Below are 16,216 nucleotides of genomic sequence, written 5' to 3' on the forward strand. Positions count from 1 at the left end.
TTGCAGATGTGACACTGCTCAAAAAAGGTCACTTGACATTTTAATGATGACTCAGCTAAAATACATTTGATCATGATATAAATGTACACTATATTACAATGTACCACTGCTGTAGTAATGCAAGTCTTGGGCAGCAAATAAGCTTTAGTGAGTGATTGTCCAATATTCCAAGCTTTTAGCTTCCACACTTCAACTGCAAAAAAAGCACAAGTGATTAATCTACAAGACCCAAAATTGGGTTATTTGTTGCGTTTTAGCGTAAAAACGGTGTCCATTTTGCGTGGAGGAAACAAAACAGTTGTTGCGCCACATTGACATTGTCCCAAGCATGTACGGTACATTATAAAATCATTTTAGCAATATTCATTTAATTCAAGATTCAAGAGTTTTTTTCAATAAGTAACAATTCAAGACAGAATTGCCCCTTCTTTATGCAAACCTATATGGATGTTTTCTAGTGTGATGTCATTGCAGTCTGGTCCAACATAAACAAAATTGTCAAGTCATCCTGAGGAAGTCCAGGTTTTAGGTATTAAAGCTACAGTGACAAAGGTATTTATAAAAAAAAAAAAAAAAAAAAAAAAAAAGGTGGTGGCAGTCTTACTCAGGATTTCATGTGGACTCTGTCACGTAAGGGAAGCTCAGACAGTAATTGAATCACATCTATATTGTCAGTCAGAAGAGTCAATTTTGTCTTTAGTGTGCAACACGTAAGATTCAACCAAGTAAATGTCTCCGCTCTTTTTTAAGCACGTTTAAGTTCATCTTCCTCCTCTACTTGGAGTCTTTCTCAGCATCCAGTAGTGCAGACTGGAGCCCCAGCTTCTTTAGCTCCTCCACCAGATCGCCATTCTGGTGCATCTGGAGAAGGATGTCACAGCCTCCCACAAACTCTCCATTGAAGTAGACCTGAGGGATCGTTGGCCAGTTGGAGAACGCTTTGATTCCTGTTGGACGCAAAAAGACATCGGTTCAAACTTCCATTTCCAATAGGTGTCAACAACATATGATGTGGGGCAGTGACATGATCGTACACAAATTGGAGACTTTTGCCATATTCCTCTGAAACAACTACATGTACTTTGCAGATTCAATTCAGAGCACCACACCACACCCTATGGTGCTTCTGCAAAATGCTGATAAGTCACACTAGGTTGACGTTTAGGCCGTTTATCCAGTAACGTTGATGACGTCACAATCGACTCCGGACATCGACACTGTAGTATTTACAGTGGAACCGGAAACTCCGACGATTAAATTAAATAACGATGAGTCATTCAGTTTTGGACAAAAAAAATAAACTGTTAAAATAACTTCAGGTGACCACTTGTTGCTGTTGTTATCTATATGTGCTGACCTTCTCTAAGCTGCTCGTCCGCCAACACGTTGTACGCAGCGTAGTCCTCCACTCCGTGCATTCGAAGAATCTGGACCACGGCGTTACTAAAACCGCACATGGGCTGTTCCGGGGTCCCCTTCATAAAAACCACCACCTTGTCCTTCTTCACCATGTCGCCAAGGTCTTTCTGGAGGTTCGACGCCGCGCACAAGAGCCGCGTAGAGGCCGTCCACAGGCGTCCTTCGGCTTGTCCGGGTAAAGAGTACGCCGCTCCGAACCGCAGACATCGAGAAGTATATCTTATTAAGCTATTCATATTTCTTATTCGCCTTCAAATTATAATACAACGAATAACGAGGCTAATGTGTGTATTTCCCTTCGACAACTGGAGTTCACTGACTATTAAGTAAAACTCAACCTTGTAACCGAGAGGCGGGACCAAAATGTCTGTTGTTCATTGGTTGGAAGATACGTCGATCCTTCTTGTTACGCAAATACATTATTAAAAATAAAAGTTTAGAACGAGAAACAAAGATTAAATAAAGTGGCTATATTAAAATCAAGCAAAAAAATCAGTCACTCGATGTAAAGATGTAATAGCAATTTGAATTGTGTCACGATAAATATAAAAACAAATGCATAAAACTTCCGGGTCACCCGAGCAAGGGCGCATAAATGGTGGCTGCATTGTAAATTCAAACGTTTTCAATGTTGACCAATTATGACATTTCAAATTAAAAACGAATAACTTTATGTAATGAAATTGTGCAAGTAAATTATTAGAAAAGCATCATGACTTAATCCGCAAAAGACAGAAGCATACGACGGGTCAAGTAGAGCCTGTCGATATATTTTTAAACATCATTTTTATGAATATATAAATATTGAAATTTAAATTTAACATTCACTGAGTACGTTCTTCGTAGAACCGTATAATACTTTGTAAATAATTACAAAAACGTCACAGAAACTTCCGGGTCACTCACGCAAAACGGAAGCATTTGGTCGTAAAGCAAGATGGCGACGCATGATGAGAAAAGCAACAAAACAACAAAACCAGGCGCAAAAAATGGGCAGCCGCTGGTCATTGCCAAAACTCCTGCGGAAGAACAACGCCTTAAATTGGAGAGGTTGATGCGAAACCCCGATAAACCCGCTGCAATCCCGGACCGACAGAAAGCATGGAACCCTCGGGCTCCGCCAGAGTTCGTCCGAGACGTAATGGGCTCCAGCGCTGGTGCGGGCAGCGGTGAGTTCCACGTTTATCGCCACCTCCGACGTCGAGAGTACCAGAGACAAGACTTTCTGGAAAAGATGTCAAAGAAGCAAAGCAAGGAGCAGGCCTACTTGAACAAAGTGGAACAAAACCAACGAGAAGCCGAAGAGAGGACGGCAAAGCGTAGGATAAAGCGGGAAAAACTGAAGCAGAAAAAGCTCATGGCGAAGAAAGCTAAACAAGACCAAAAAAATGGAGATGAAACGAGCAGCCCTGATAGCAGTCAAGACGAAAAGGAGAAAGAAGCGGAGAAGAAGGAGGAGGAGGAGGAAAAAGAGGCTGAAGATGACGCTGAGCTCCCGAGCTTCATCATGGGAAAGAAGTAGTCCATTTTGCAACGGCCTGGACACTCTTTTGAAACATTATTGCCCTCTTTTGGACAAACGAAGGAGAAATGTGGATCATTGGAAGAACATGACTTTTTACATCAAGTTTTGATGATGCGACCTGATTGAATGAACTCTCCACACGTACTCCAGTATGCTTGTCTTGAGTCAAGAAATGTGTTATTTGGACTCTTAAATTGACACAAATTCTCTACCCTCATTTTGTAAATGATTTAATAAACACAAATAATGATGATAGGTGCCAGTTTCATTCAAATGGAAAAGCATTTGAGCATTTATTCAATTTCCCAAATGAGGTCCTTATATGCTTTTTGTCCTCATTGCTACTATAATTCTAGCACTTCAAAAATAACACAAGGAGTGTTGAGATGCTGAGTAAATGCTTAAATAAATAATAAATAAATTCCACATTCCTTTTAGTCATGTTTGCACTTTGATCCTACTGTGACATTTCTGCAGCCTTTCAATGTTGTCCCTTGCATATGTCAGTTGCTTGTGGACACAACAAGGTTGCAAAAATCAATTCAAAGAATGAAAAGGCGTTACTTCTAGAGTCTCAGAAGCATTACGTGCGATGTTCTTTGGATAAAACTCCTGCTTACCACGGTGGTGATGAGCTGTCTGTGCACATTACCTTTCTTGAGGCAGGTAGAGCAAAAAGGTTGGCGACCGGATATTGTCTAAATTGGGTGAAGCGCTTCCCATTGGACACTGCTGGCTGTCACAAACGTTACATTGAGATATAATGACTAAGAAGTTCCTTTACGGACGTGCTGTGAAGTGAAAATAACATTTTTTGTCACCTCAACAAACAAAATGGAAACATACTTTATTTGAAAATAAAATGAATTACGCAAAGCATTGTTGTTTTGGTGAGATTTATTAACAAACTTAATATGGATTATAAAATACTTTGTGGTGGTAAAGGAGTGTTTGGGTCGGACTGATAGGAATAAATAATGGAGTGGGACTCCGAAGCAAGAGGCAGGGCACATACAGCAAGCGCAGTAGTCAATACGCTGGTAGCCATTTCCAGAGCGGAATCAGTGGAAATGTTAGAACAAACTATGGATACAAATATTTCTGTTAATATCAGGGTTGTAGTTGTCTGCACAATGTGCTGGTGTAGTTGTTGTTTGAAGAGTCAGATGATTTCTTTGCACTTTGTCAAACACGCTTTTTCCATTTGAATTTAACTATCAGCTTCCGTACACATCCGGTTCATCAAGTAGGTCATCTGATGGCTATCAGTTCATTGTAAAAAAAAAATAAACTTTTGTACTACAGAGTACTTGTACCATTTCTAAGGTATGAACACTTTGATGCATTCTCAGTATGCCAAGGTGCAAATTTCCATAATTTCCACAAATGTCTCACATTTAAGCACAAAGCTATCTTCAGAAAATACACAAGTGATGTGAAATTAAGTCTTTATTACAAATCAATTATTGACATAAGACATAACTCTTCCACATCCATCCGAATGTCTTTCACATGATTCCAATGAAGCGGATCAGCTCGTCCAAAATGTTGGTGACATTGGCCTAGAACACTGGTCAGCATAAGAATCCAGACAAATGTGACAATGGACAATCCTACCTGGAACCATCTAACAGTGGATCTCAATACATTTTTGACAGGCAGTTAACATTAGTTTGGCCATATTTGCATGAGGCCAGGTATAAGAAAAGATTTTTGGTCATTTCAAAGCACTTTGACAGTTTTCATAGTGCTTTTCCAATATAACCTCAACTTCACAGTAGAAAAAAAAAAAATCAATTTATGTCTGCATCAAGGACTTAAAAAGGATTGGTAGAAACAAAAACACGTATGCACTAAACACACTTGAGTTTTCTGATTAAAAAAAAAAAAAAAAAAAAGGAGTCAAAAACAACTTCCAGACGTTAGTTACTTGACCGTGCAGTGTCCAATCACAATTCAAGAGAGGAACTCCCGCAATTGAAAGGCAACCTTAAATAGGGTGGCCTTGTGTGTTGAATTATTGTGAAAGTGTGTTCTGTACGTGGAACAGTTGTATGTTACGCTGGAGTCAGCAGCTCCTGAGCCCACGTCGTGATGGCCGCCGTCGTATGTTGGAGCAGCCGCCATGTTGAATTGGTGAAGGAGAACGCGTGATTTCTCAGACATGAGACAGATACGTCACCACTGCAACGGACGGAAGAAAAATCAAATCAAATGTAATTATCGAATGCAATGTTTGGTCATCAACTAAAAAAAAGGTTTGAAGAAGCTACTGACTTGCAGGATTTCTGAAGGTTGGTCCACGCTTGTTGTAGCAAGTCAATTAAGAATGCAAATGCTGGCAAGATGAATTTTTGATGGAGGAAGAGGAGCAGTGATTTTAGATAAGCCAAAACATCGTATACACTGTCAGGCGTGTTTGTCTTCACCTGCAAACGATAAAAAAAAAAAAAAAAAAAATTCTCATGGTCATTTTCTTTTCCTGCATTCCAAAGCTGGAAAAATGCCGTGAATAAATAAGCATGGTAAATTTTTAATTTCCAGGATGTCTTACCCATTCTATGAGCAGCGGGGTGTTTTCTTTGACCCACACGATGACATGATTGCTTTTTTCAGAAATGACGAGCGCTGCCGTTTTAGTTTTCTCCAGGCCTTGTTCTAACAGCGGTCCCAAAGCCCGCACGGTCTCAGAGTAATAATAAGGCATGTTTGACTCCAGCCAGCTAAACACACACACACACAAAAACATGTCTACAGGTTTCTTGTCTCGTAGCTTAAATTATGCCTAACGGGGTTTGTGTGGTGTTACCTGAAACCCCCCTTAGAGTAGACGGAGATTTTGCTCCATGCCTGCTGAGAAACGGCCATCACACCCCAGCTGTGAAGTCGTCTAGCTGTGGCTGAATCTGCAACACATCATCGCTATGGCTATTAAAAAAAAAAAAACTAAATGTTGCATTTTAACAGGTTGAAGCCAAACGGGACAAAGTCGCCATACTGGAAAAGGAGCCGTGAAATCGGACGTCCTGAACGAAGAAAGCGGCCAGAAAGACTAACAGGACCAAGAGCACCTTTGACCAGGGGAAGCCGCGTCCACGCATCTTCACCTGGAGACTCTAGACACAAAAAAAATATCATCCCTTCAAAATAACATCATTTTGAACAAATTAAAATAGTTGGGGGGGGGGGGGGGGGATATGAACACATGACTCACCTGACATAGATTATTGCAGTCATTAAGGTCCTGAGAGTGGTTGTTTTCTTGCATCTCTTCATTGGTCACTTTGAAAGATTGAATTGTTTCTTCAAGATTCTTCCTCAGCTGAACAGGGAAAAAAGATGTTGTTAATCAATCAAAATAAGATGAGGCATGAAAGTGCTCCAGCTTGACAGCAGGGGTGTCAAACTTTTTTTTTTTTTCACGGGCCGCATTGTTGTCATAGCTTCTTTCGGAGGGCCATTATGACTGTCGACCCAAATAAATGTATGAGCACCTCATATTATATACAGTAAAAGCTACAAAACAAACAAATAACTCGTTTTCAAATCAGACGAGTAAAAACTGGTCAAATATTAAAAAAATATACATTATTAAAAGTGAAGACAATTTCCAATTCCAGTAATGACACGAAATTGATGCACAATTTGTCTTGGCGGGCCACATAAAATGATGTGGCGGGCCGTATCTGGGGCCCCCAAGCCTTGAGTTTGACACTTGTGGTCTACAGTAAAACCTTTTTTTTTTCTTTATGTACCTTTGGTGGTAGAGTATTCCAGCAGCCCAACAAATGGTTCAGCAACAAACTGAGGAACACAATACGCCAAGTCAGCATTTCCAGCTGAGCATTTTAAATCCAAGGCAAGTGTGTGCGTGTGTGGACCTCACCTGGACTGAGCTAAGTGTTTGGTGTAGAGCTGCCTCCACACCCCTAAACTCTGAACATCCACACACAAACACTCCGTCATGCTGCTGAGCAACTGAAAGCAACGCACAAGAGAGCGAGGGTGAATATTGTGCACGTTTCATTCCGTGCAGAGCATTGGGGAAATTTCCACCTCACCTCTTTCTTCATTTCTCTCGGGCAGTGCGGTGTGGCTCTTGACAGGAACGACGGCAGATACGTGTGCAAGGTGCTCTCGGGTTTGGCTCCGAACGCTAAAACCTTTAGACGGGGGTAAAGGCGCTTCAGCTGCTCCTGGAGACTGCAAAACACACACACACAGAACCGAATGTAACCGTTGTGACGGTTCAGAAAAAAAGCCTAATATGTCGCCTTAAATTTGAGGAAGCATCTTATCCTCATCGAAGAAAACACGTTGCTCACATTTACCTTGGTGAGAGAGCATTTTTGGGCATGAAGGCAAAATCCAGCAAGGGGAAGAACTCTTTAGGACCCATGATACCAAATCCTTTGGTCAAGTTTGCATGGAGGCTGGCAAATGACAGAAAACACAAACATGTCAGTGTTTTTTTTTTTTTTTCCTTTCTTTCCCCCCCAGGAACACACACACAGGATGTTACAATAAATCGGGCTTGTTCAGTCGATTTGACTAATATAAAATAACGTTTCAAGGTCGATGTCGGGGACACTCACTGTAGCAGCCTCTCCAAATAGGCAATTGCATACGAGGAGAGCGACTTCACCCCCAGGACAGGAAGCATGATACCAAGCCATACTTAAAAAAAAAAAAAAACATACAAACAATGTTATCTTCTCACAGAGTCCATCTGGGACCATTTTGCAGTCAGCCAAGAATTCTTGGGCCATACAAAGCACCGAGGCACTTTTGCCTCACTGACCTCCAACTCTAGTTGAGCAAATTATTGCTAAAGTAGGAAAGAGGCGAACCCTGTCAGACGTGAGATGGATGTGGAGCATTACCTTTGAGTCCCTGGCTCAGGTCATAAAATCCCGCTTGACCCAGAGCCCACATGATGGTTAAACACTTAGCGGGATGATTCTGCACCGACCGCAGCAACTCCAAATACTGAGGGGGATAGCAGTGAGCTGTTATTGTTTTCCTCCCCATCATAATAAACCAGTGGGGCCCACAACTACAGGCCTACAGATGCTAAAAGCGGGTGCTAGTCCATTTTCACTCACCTCGGGCAAGTTCTGAGTTGCCAGTTTGGGTTTGTCTTGCAGGACTGCTTGAATGCAAAGTCTGTATCCGTGTAGTGGTTCACCTGCAAACAAAAGTTGACAAGTCACTGAGGTGTCAAGTAACAATATTTGTGCATTTCTCCTATCCAGTCTTTCAGTCAGTTGAGAATCATACAAAAACAGACAACCCATGTTCATAAATTGTGGAATCGCTCCCCCCCCCCCCGCCCCCCTCTTACCTGACTGTCTCTCCAGTTGTCGGAGCATAGTGTAAAGACAGTGGTCAAAGAAATCAGTCAGGGAGTCACTGCAACTGCCAAGAATGTCTTTAATGACGGCCTTCAGCTCCTTGCTTGAGAGACAGTATGGGTAGTCTGCGGATCGGAGACAAAAAAAAAAAATCCATGAAAATTGACATTTCGTCTTCAGCGACTGCGCGAAAAGAACACACCGTGAGCGTAGCTGCAGAGGGTCGGCTCCGCCATTGGTGCGGTCAGCTTGAGGTTGAGGTACCCCGCCAGATCTTTGGCCCACACCGATGGGTTTTTGGGGAACATAGACTGACTCTTTGCCAACTGTTCTTTCAAGTCAACGAGATCCAGCTAATGACGAGACGCCAGGAGACATCGATAGCACGCGCGTGGAACAAAGAAGTATTGAGCAAAAGCTAGACTGGGATCCCACATGTGATCGCGTGCCTCACAGCACTTCTCCATGCTTGCTAGCTTTTTTTTTTTTCTGGAGTATGATATGAAAACAGTTGATAATCACAGATAGAAGACAACATTTCAAATTTCTCACCGCTTTGAAGGCCTCTTCCAGAGTCCTGTGAGTGGCAGGGGTGGGTGCACCTTTGGGAGACAACTTCTTAGATGGTTTCATCGTAGAGGACTTCTTATTTGGAGGCTGACTAGGCGGAACTTGCTCCTTGTTCTGCTTCTTTGTGATCTTCTCGAAGGTTTCAAACAACGTCGCTGACATAACTGAGGGATCTGAGGGACACGAGGCAGGGGTGATTAGATCTCTGCCGATAAAGGCACGGTCAATACTCCACAATGGCGCTTGGTCCCACTGAGATATTTTGCCATCAGGCAATCACCGCCCCTTTTTTTGCACCCTCCCCTTGCAATGCTGATCTTGCTCATAGAGCTTTGAATACCTACTAATGTAAGTAATATTTTGCCCGACTACTTTTTTTTTTTCACTTTAGTCATCTTATTAGTTATTATTACTGTAATGTTACTTTTCATGTTACTTGTTTTAGTTTTGCTCATCTTGAATATGTGGTTTGTCAACTCTGCTACACTTGTGATACTTTGGTCTCGTTGACTAAATGACAACATTGTTATCAATGTTCTTCTAATGGGAGATTATGACCTGCCATATCATGTTTAAACAATTTACTAGATGTATGCAAGTCTGTTAAAGGAGAGAAAGTATTCCAATATATCGGCCTGAGTAAAGTAAGCTGTTGGCGATGTTTGGGTTTTTTTCCTGCAGGCGTGGTGACAAACAAGACAAGACAAATACCACCTATAAAATCATCTCGACAATCAGATGCAAACTCGTAATGATGACGTTGACTGTGTTGACACATTACGTCTATTGCTAACTGTCTCGGAGCAACACCTCAAGCCTTTCGAAAAAAATGCAAAGCCATTTAAACATTTAAAAGTAAACTGTGCACGTTCATAAATAACATGAAATTGTTCAAATGAAGCACTACCCGGTGTTAAAGCTAGCTAGTTAGCAAGCTAGCTTGCAGACGAATTTGGTTGCGCAGAATTTTAACAGTATATTTCATGTTGAGAATTGAGCTTTTGTTTTTTCTAATCGAGCTACACAGCTAGCCCCGGACTTGAATAAGACCTGACTGTGCTAAGATGGTCAACAAAAAAGAGAAGTGGGCCGTGTTCACTTACGTCTGGATGGCAGGTTGGACTCCCCGAGAGCTTTCCTGTTCACCGGGTTGCCTTTCTTTTCCGCTGAGCCTTTTCCACCTACCGGAGTAGTTTTTTTGCCTTTCTTCACCACCTCCCATTTGCCGAACGCACCATCACTCGAGGCCATGATTCCAGTCCCGATCAGGTGTTCAGTTTCGGGCCTCAACACAGCTTGCTGCACCGTCTGTCACTGAATGAAGAGGCTGGGAACTGCGGTAGTAGTAGTAGTGATATGAACGTCAACCTGCCACGTCTCTTTACGTGCATGACGTCATCACGTCGCTGCCTATGACGATACCCGTTCATCGCTCGTCCCTTTTTTAAACGTCTTCGTTTACATATTTACATTGTACGTTTTATTCTTAGTGAAGACACGTCACAAGATTTTGATTCTTTTCATCTACATTAAATGAAAATAAAACAAGTATTTTTTTAGACGACTATCTTCACTTGCTTTTTCTATTTAGCTACGGTAAACTTGGTTATAATAACACTACAATTACTAAATCTTCAGACTATAACTGCATGGCCTAAAACAATTGGGGTGTGTAGGTTTGTAGTAAAAAGCATACGTGATGTCACATAGTGTGCATATTTTATTATAGTATACTCTTACAAAATACAGTGACAATGGTTTCTTGCTTTTCACGAACCTCAGAGCTTTATTTAATTCCAACAATAAGTCCAGATGTTTATCATGATCATTTGGAGACAAACCGAGCAAAAAAGGTTCACCCTAATTTAGACCACTCAGCCAGGCTGCCAGTGACAACATACCACACTGTGGCATTTTAGTGCTATGTAATACAGTATATGAAAACTCAATTAAATACAGCAAAATCATAAGATAGCAGCTAAAATGTTGAGCTTAAAATCAATAGTCAACCATTAGTAATTTAGTAGTGTCTTTGACCCACTTTTGAAATAAAATTCAAACCTGACATTTGTCTATACTATACACTTCACAATGATAACCCTAACTTGGCCTTTTTCTCAACCAATAACAAAAACAAGGCTACAAAATATAAAATTGCATCTTCCTGTATATTTGTGGCTGCAGCCAATCACTGCTGCTTGGCAATTAGATCACATGTGTGGGCTTCTTTCGCTACATTTAGTTCAAGACCATCAATCCCAAACCATCTTTTTTTTTTTTCAAAAGCGATGATTAAAAAAGATGAATAAATAAAATCATAAATACATCAAGCCTCCTAAAAAAAAAAAAAACAAGCTGTCAAACTGTTCTTGGGGTTATTATGATCAATAAAGGCTTTTTCTTTCAAAATTGAAATGAACTTTTTTTTATGTATGTGCATATGGGCACGTCTGTGATATGTCTGCAGGCTACTTGTACAGATCCACTATGCAAATTTTTTTTTTTTTGCATCATCTCACCTACCCCACCAACAACACAGAACATCCTGCAACTTGGGTGATATTGTGTAGACAAAAAGTGTTGTTCCAAATAACAGCAGATATGCAGCAAATACGGCTCTGCATATGGTTGACAATTAAAGTGCACAGTGAAAGAAAGCCGCCTGCATCTTCTCACACACACACATGCGCACACACACACACACACACGCACACACACACACACTACTGTGGGTTCCAGGTTGTCAGTGCTGTAATCTCAATGCTCTTCAATGCATGACAGTCTAGTCCAGCAGCTGGCACCTCCGGTTTAGCAGAGTAAACCAACCAGTTGAAACGTCGTCGTATGGTAAACTAGACTGTAAAGAAAAATGATAATGACAGCTGCAAACAAGATGGAAGCAGTAGGAACCCTGTGAAAAGTTAATTAAAATGATGGGGGAACATTTTCCGTGGTTACGACGAAGGTTAAATCGGTTAGAGGGGGGGAGAAAAAAAACAAAAACAAAAAAAAAACAAAGATGAGCTCAGAACTCCTCCTGGTCTCCTTGTGCTCCTTCATCAACATCTTCATCATCTGGTGGCGCAAACCCCTCCTGTAAAATCAAATCGCAGATGTCTCAATTGTAGATTGAGACAGGAATTGCTTCTTGGTGGATGCATTTTACCTCTGTAGCATATAGTATATCCAAGATTTTGTTGAGAACCGGGTTGGTTTCATTTTCTCCATTTTGGCAGATCAATTCAATGTCTCTTAGCTTGCCAAAGTAAAAGTCCCTCTCCTTCTCTAGTCCGTCCAAAGTCAGCTTCATGTCTAGTAGCTGCGTGGACAGAGATGATGCAACATAAAAATAGAACAAGTCAGATCATAACAAAAGGTAGGACATGCACATTTCGCCGTGCTGATGCATTTACAAGGGATGACCCGCTTGTCATGTCATTAAAACATCTCGTTGCTACCTGCTGGTTCAGCTCTAGGAGCTCCGAGTCTCCTCCATTGCGGGTCACGCCGGGGTTCCTGCGGGCTACTGGTGCATTGATCTGCCTCTGCGGAGGAGGGACAGTCTTGGGTGCAGTGGGAGATGTTCTGATGGGGCCTTGAAAGACACAAATGCGCACTTGAGTATTTCTGCAGTTGGCAAGAATCAATCTACTGTGGATATGCAGTGGTTAGAGCACCCTGGAACGTACGAAGCTTAGTTTTAGACATTTTAAGACATATTAAATCACATTTTACCATTTCATTTTACTTTATATTGAATACAACTGACGAGGCTTAGTCTTAGACATCTTAAGACATATTAAATAACATTTTACCATTTCATTTTACTTTATATTGAATACAACTGACGTTATGATGTAGTCCTGTGATAACTGTTCCAGTTTCTCACATGGCCTCATTAGAAAATTAAGTGCGTTCCCCTGGCCGACTTTTTTTTTTCTGCTTTATCTAAACGTGTCTTGAGATGATTTCACTTCAATATTTTTATTGCTTTGATTTCATCCCTCATTTTTTGGCCACTTAGCTCAAGGAACAGTCTCCATGCTGATTTATGTGTTAAATATCATGACATTTTATAGCATCTCATCACACAACTGCAAACATTAGAACAGAGCAATCCAGGTTGAGTGTAAAAATGTGAGGGAAAATGTCGAGTGAGTTTGAAAACACACCAACACGCATGTCACAATGAAAAATGGGTGTTACCTGAGCGAGCAGGTCTTTTGGGTTTGTGGACAATGGGGTCACCTGTGTTAGAGGTGGGGGTGTGGTTGCATCGAGAGGAAGAGACGTGAAATCTTTTCACACACACAAGTGATTGTATCCTGCACACACACATACACACACGCCCACAAACAAGCATGTAAGTGCAATGTACCTGTATTGGGCGGTGGTGGCGTTCCCTCTAGGCCCTGCCGTAACAGTAGAGGGTCGTATTCTTTGCCGTCATAGTTGGCATCAAAAAACTTCTTAAACCACTGAAGGAACTCAAAGTTGTCCTGGAATTTGCCTTTGACCAGCCTCTCAACGGGAATGATCTGAGAAAAGGACACGGATTTTCTTAGGCCTTTTAACGCTCAAACAGAAATTTGAATAGTGTTTAACATAGATACTGTAATTTGTTTTCTCTTACCTTATCTATGGACATCCTCTTAAATGAAGCCTGTAAGACCTTGAAATTGTGGATGTATTCATGTTCCAGTTTAGCATTGAATTTGACTTTTTTCAACAAAATGCACCCTGGAAACAGCATGTCCATGAACTGACAATACGCCACACCTAAAGAGAACATATCATAGTGTCAATATTATATATCGTGCATGTGCAGCCGCGTGCGGGTTTACCTGAGCCAAGTTGCTCAATCTTAGTGTAGGTGAGTTGTAAAGAGTCGTTGACCCACGCTAGCATGTCATGACGACTCAGGTTCTCTATGGTCATAGAGGTGGAGTAGACATTCACCGCCATCCTCCTGCTTCGAGAAAAATTCAGAAAGGATTGAACGACTTATAAGTGAAAGAAATCTATATCGCTCACCTTCAGTGGGCGTGCCTTGGTGTGAACTACTTAGAAGCAGGTTGGTCTGGACCACTTTCAAACGAGACCCCTGGGTACATCAAATAAGAAACAAGAAGACTCAATCACTAAAAGGTTTTGCCTAATCTTCAGTTATCGGTTTAAGCAAAGCTAGTTAACTAAGTCAGCTGAGATAAAGGGATGGAAAAAAATTCAAACAACACCAAAGCATTTCCCGTGCTCCCAAATAACACCACACAGGATGTTGTGCTGAATAATCATTTCCTGACAGGAGAGATTCACGGAGGTAACTGTCCACTCAGCACACGCCGCTTGTAACATCCGATTACACCACAGACTGACAGGTTTGAAAATGTTTATATGCAGTCAATCCAAAAATGAAGTATCCCTTTCATAAATCAAACATAATATTATCATGCTGGCGACACAGAGAAAAGTTTCCTGTCCGACAGGAATGTCATGCAGGTGTCCACTTGAATAAATAAGTGCTGCACCTTTTTTTTTTACTCTCTCAGGAAAAATAAATAAGCGTTTAATTTGTTCCATGACCATGCTCATAACTCCAAGCACTCTTATCTCAAGTATCTTTTCCTACGGAAAGAATGGAATGCTATTATTCCATTCCAACGCCCCGAAAAACAACACAAATCTTTTTAACATGCTGTTTAAGAAGAAAATTGTACTTCATAGAACCATAAAGGCATAACGTTTGTCCGTTATGATAATTCAATGGGCAGTGCCTCTTCTGCTGTACATGCCTTGACCAGAAGGGGGCAGTATAAACAAAGGTGTGACGCTGCATTGCTCAAATAGAATGATTTGTAGAGATTTATCATGAAAGCAAGAAAATGTGGTTTTGATTTGATACAAAACGTACATTTTTCTTCATATTATGTTTTGTTTTACAGAAACGTTTAACTTAAAGAGCTTGAAGCTTCCTTTATGTTCACTATCTACCAAACTTTCACTATTATTTTGCTTTCACCACAGCCAAATCAATTTTAACTCACAACCAAAGACAAAAAATCGTATGTCGGAAAATGTGTAAAGCTATAACTACAACACTTCATGTGTCACAATAAACGTCTTACAGCAAAGCAGATGGAGCATATGTGATTTACAGATACTGAATCCTTTGATGCACATACGTTTGAATCGTATGGACAAAATCCCCAAATTGTCAAAATAATTTGTGAATTACATTGTGGTAAAAACGTTTAACTCGTAAACAATCCGAACATACAGTATGGTCAGATTAGTATTTAAACACAGCAGAATGTGGGTAGAGCACACGGGACGCAATAAAAACGGAGTGAAGTAATTAATAATGCATGTAAACAGTGTCTAACATGCTTGGAAGCAGTGGACGTGTTTTAGACAGTTGACATTACAAGCGCGCTAGTGCTAACGCCTTGCTAACTTCTGCTAACGTCGGCTCAGCAACTAAATGGGCGAATTTAGAATGTGATCGTAGCAAGTCGAAATGTCGCTTTAGCGACAGATGAAAATGCAAATATACAGACGATTTATGTCAATGCGGACTTGTTCTGTCTGAAGTTAACGTTACCCCCTCTGGAGGCCTGGACGAAAACACACATTACTAAAGAAAGGACTATCACCCCGTGTGGCGTTGCCGCAATTACCACACCGACCCGATAATAGAGATTAGCGACAGCAGTCCAAATACCTCACTAAACACGTAATTGAGGACATCTTGTTTTAGAAAAGCGAAGTATGACTTACAAAGTCCACCTGACTGGCGTGCTGGTCAATGAGATGGAGGGTCTTTTTCCGTTGCTATAAACCGAGACCGCTTGCTGCGCGGAGTTGTTAATCTGGTGACTACAGCGCATGCGCAGCTCAGTTGCACTATTTTCCTGTTAGATTTGGTGAAACTGGAGTATGTTACGGCGCCATGTCGGCTCCCACACAGGCCCGCTTTTGGTTATTGGTTACAGCACTTACGTCCAAATGTTTCTTTTTTTTTATCAGCGTAAAAGTTGTATATTGTAAAATATATAAAGCTAAAATATGTATTTCTGCCCTGCTGAGGCTTTTTACATTTTTTACTTCAAAAGAAATGTCGCCTTAATTTAATTGACGTGCGTTTTTCGTTTTAGGTCAGGCTTTTGTTTAAGTAACTACTGCTAAAGAACTACGTTTTGATGACAATGACGTTTATTAGAGCATTATAACGTAATCCTCTGGGGTAAGAAAGATACAATGCTAAAATGCGAATTTGACAGTCTGAATGGACTCTGATCTCAATAATTCTGACATAACCGCAGTTGTGTCTTGCACCATATATGCAGAT

At 41.0% G+C, this 16,216-nt stretch overlaps 4 protein-coding genes and 1 non-coding gene across 7 annotated transcripts; 2 read left to right on the plus strand and 3 right to left on the minus strand.

Annotated features, from left to right (window-relative positions):
* Window positions 1-27: 27 nt before the first annotated feature.
* On the minus strand, window positions 28-1,896 carry glrx5 (glutaredoxin 5 homolog (S. cerevisiae)). Its single transcript, XM_085937159.1, has 2 exons — window positions 1,358-1,896; window positions 28-947 (listed from the first exon to the last, which is right to left on the minus strand). The coding sequence occupies exons 1-2, from the start codon at window positions 1,653-1,655 to the stop codon at window positions 775-777; spliced, it is 471 nt and encodes a 156-aa protein (XP_085793285.1). The 5' UTR covers window positions 1,656-1,896; the 3' UTR covers window positions 28-774.
* A 415-nt stretch (window positions 1,897-2,311) lies between these two features.
* Window positions 2,312-3,821, plus strand: prkrip1 (PRKR interacting protein 1). Its single transcript, XM_085937938.1, has one exon. It carries the CDS (start codon window positions 2,357-2,359, stop codon window positions 2,939-2,941), a length of 585 nt encoding a protein of 194 aa, XP_085794064.1. The 5' UTR covers window positions 2,312-2,356; the 3' UTR covers window positions 2,942-3,821.
* LOC147042634 (small Cajal body-specific RNA 13) lies at window positions 3,413-3,691 on the plus strand. Its single transcript, XR_015069103.1, has one exon.
* Window positions 3,822-4,380: 559 nt separating the features above from the next.
* On the minus strand, window positions 4,381-10,217 carry tmem214 (transmembrane protein 214). The gene is made up of 17 exons (XM_085937935.1): window positions 9,972-10,217; window positions 8,851-9,041; window positions 8,501-8,651; window positions 8,289-8,423; window positions 8,050-8,132; window positions 7,828-7,933; window positions 7,540-7,621; window positions 7,276-7,377; window positions 7,006-7,147; window positions 6,831-6,922; window positions 6,700-6,748; window positions 6,159-6,266; window positions 5,943-6,060; window positions 5,754-5,850; window positions 5,499-5,667; window positions 5,222-5,373; window positions 4,381-5,128 (listed from the first exon to the last, which is right to left on the minus strand). Exons 1-17 carry the CDS (start codon window positions 10,117-10,119, stop codon window positions 5,002-5,004), a joined length of 2,052 nt encoding a protein of 683 aa, XP_085794061.1. The 5' UTR covers window positions 10,120-10,217; the 3' UTR covers window positions 4,381-5,001.
* Window positions 10,218-10,570: 353 nt separating this feature from the next.
* Window positions 10,571-15,979, minus strand: LOC147042636 (microtubule-associated protein RP/EB family member 3-like). 3 transcript variants are annotated; one of them, XM_085938070.1, is made up of 9 exons: window positions 15,646-15,979; window positions 13,903-13,972; window positions 13,713-13,840; window positions 13,502-13,647; window positions 13,247-13,406; window positions 13,075-13,116; window positions 12,327-12,463; window positions 12,035-12,187; window positions 10,571-11,962 (listed from the first exon to the last, which is right to left on the minus strand). In XM_085938070.1, the coding sequence occupies exons 3-9, from the start codon at window positions 13,831-13,833 to the stop codon at window positions 11,894-11,896; spliced, it is 828 nt and encodes a 275-aa protein (XP_085794196.1). In that variant the 5' UTR covers window positions 13,834-13,840; window positions 13,903-13,972; window positions 15,646-15,979; the 3' UTR covers window positions 10,571-11,893. The 3 variants fall into 3 exon arrangements, with proteins under 3 accessions (XP_085794196.1, XP_085794195.1, XP_085794198.1); XM_085938069.1 differs by having other exon boundaries at window positions 13,713-13,837; window positions 15,646-15,977; XM_085938072.1 differs by lacking the exon at window positions 13,075-13,116 and having other exon boundaries at window positions 13,713-13,837; window positions 15,646-15,973.
* Window positions 15,980-16,216: the final 237 nt, after the last annotated feature.

Source organism: Syngnathus leptorhynchus, chromosome 18, assembly GCF_054491065.1.
Source record: "Syngnathus leptorhynchus isolate UIUO chromosome 18, UIUO_Slep, whole genome shotgun sequence".
Lineage (NCBI taxonomy): Eukaryota > Metazoa > Chordata > Actinopteri > Syngnathiformes > Syngnathidae > Syngnathus > Syngnathus leptorhynchus.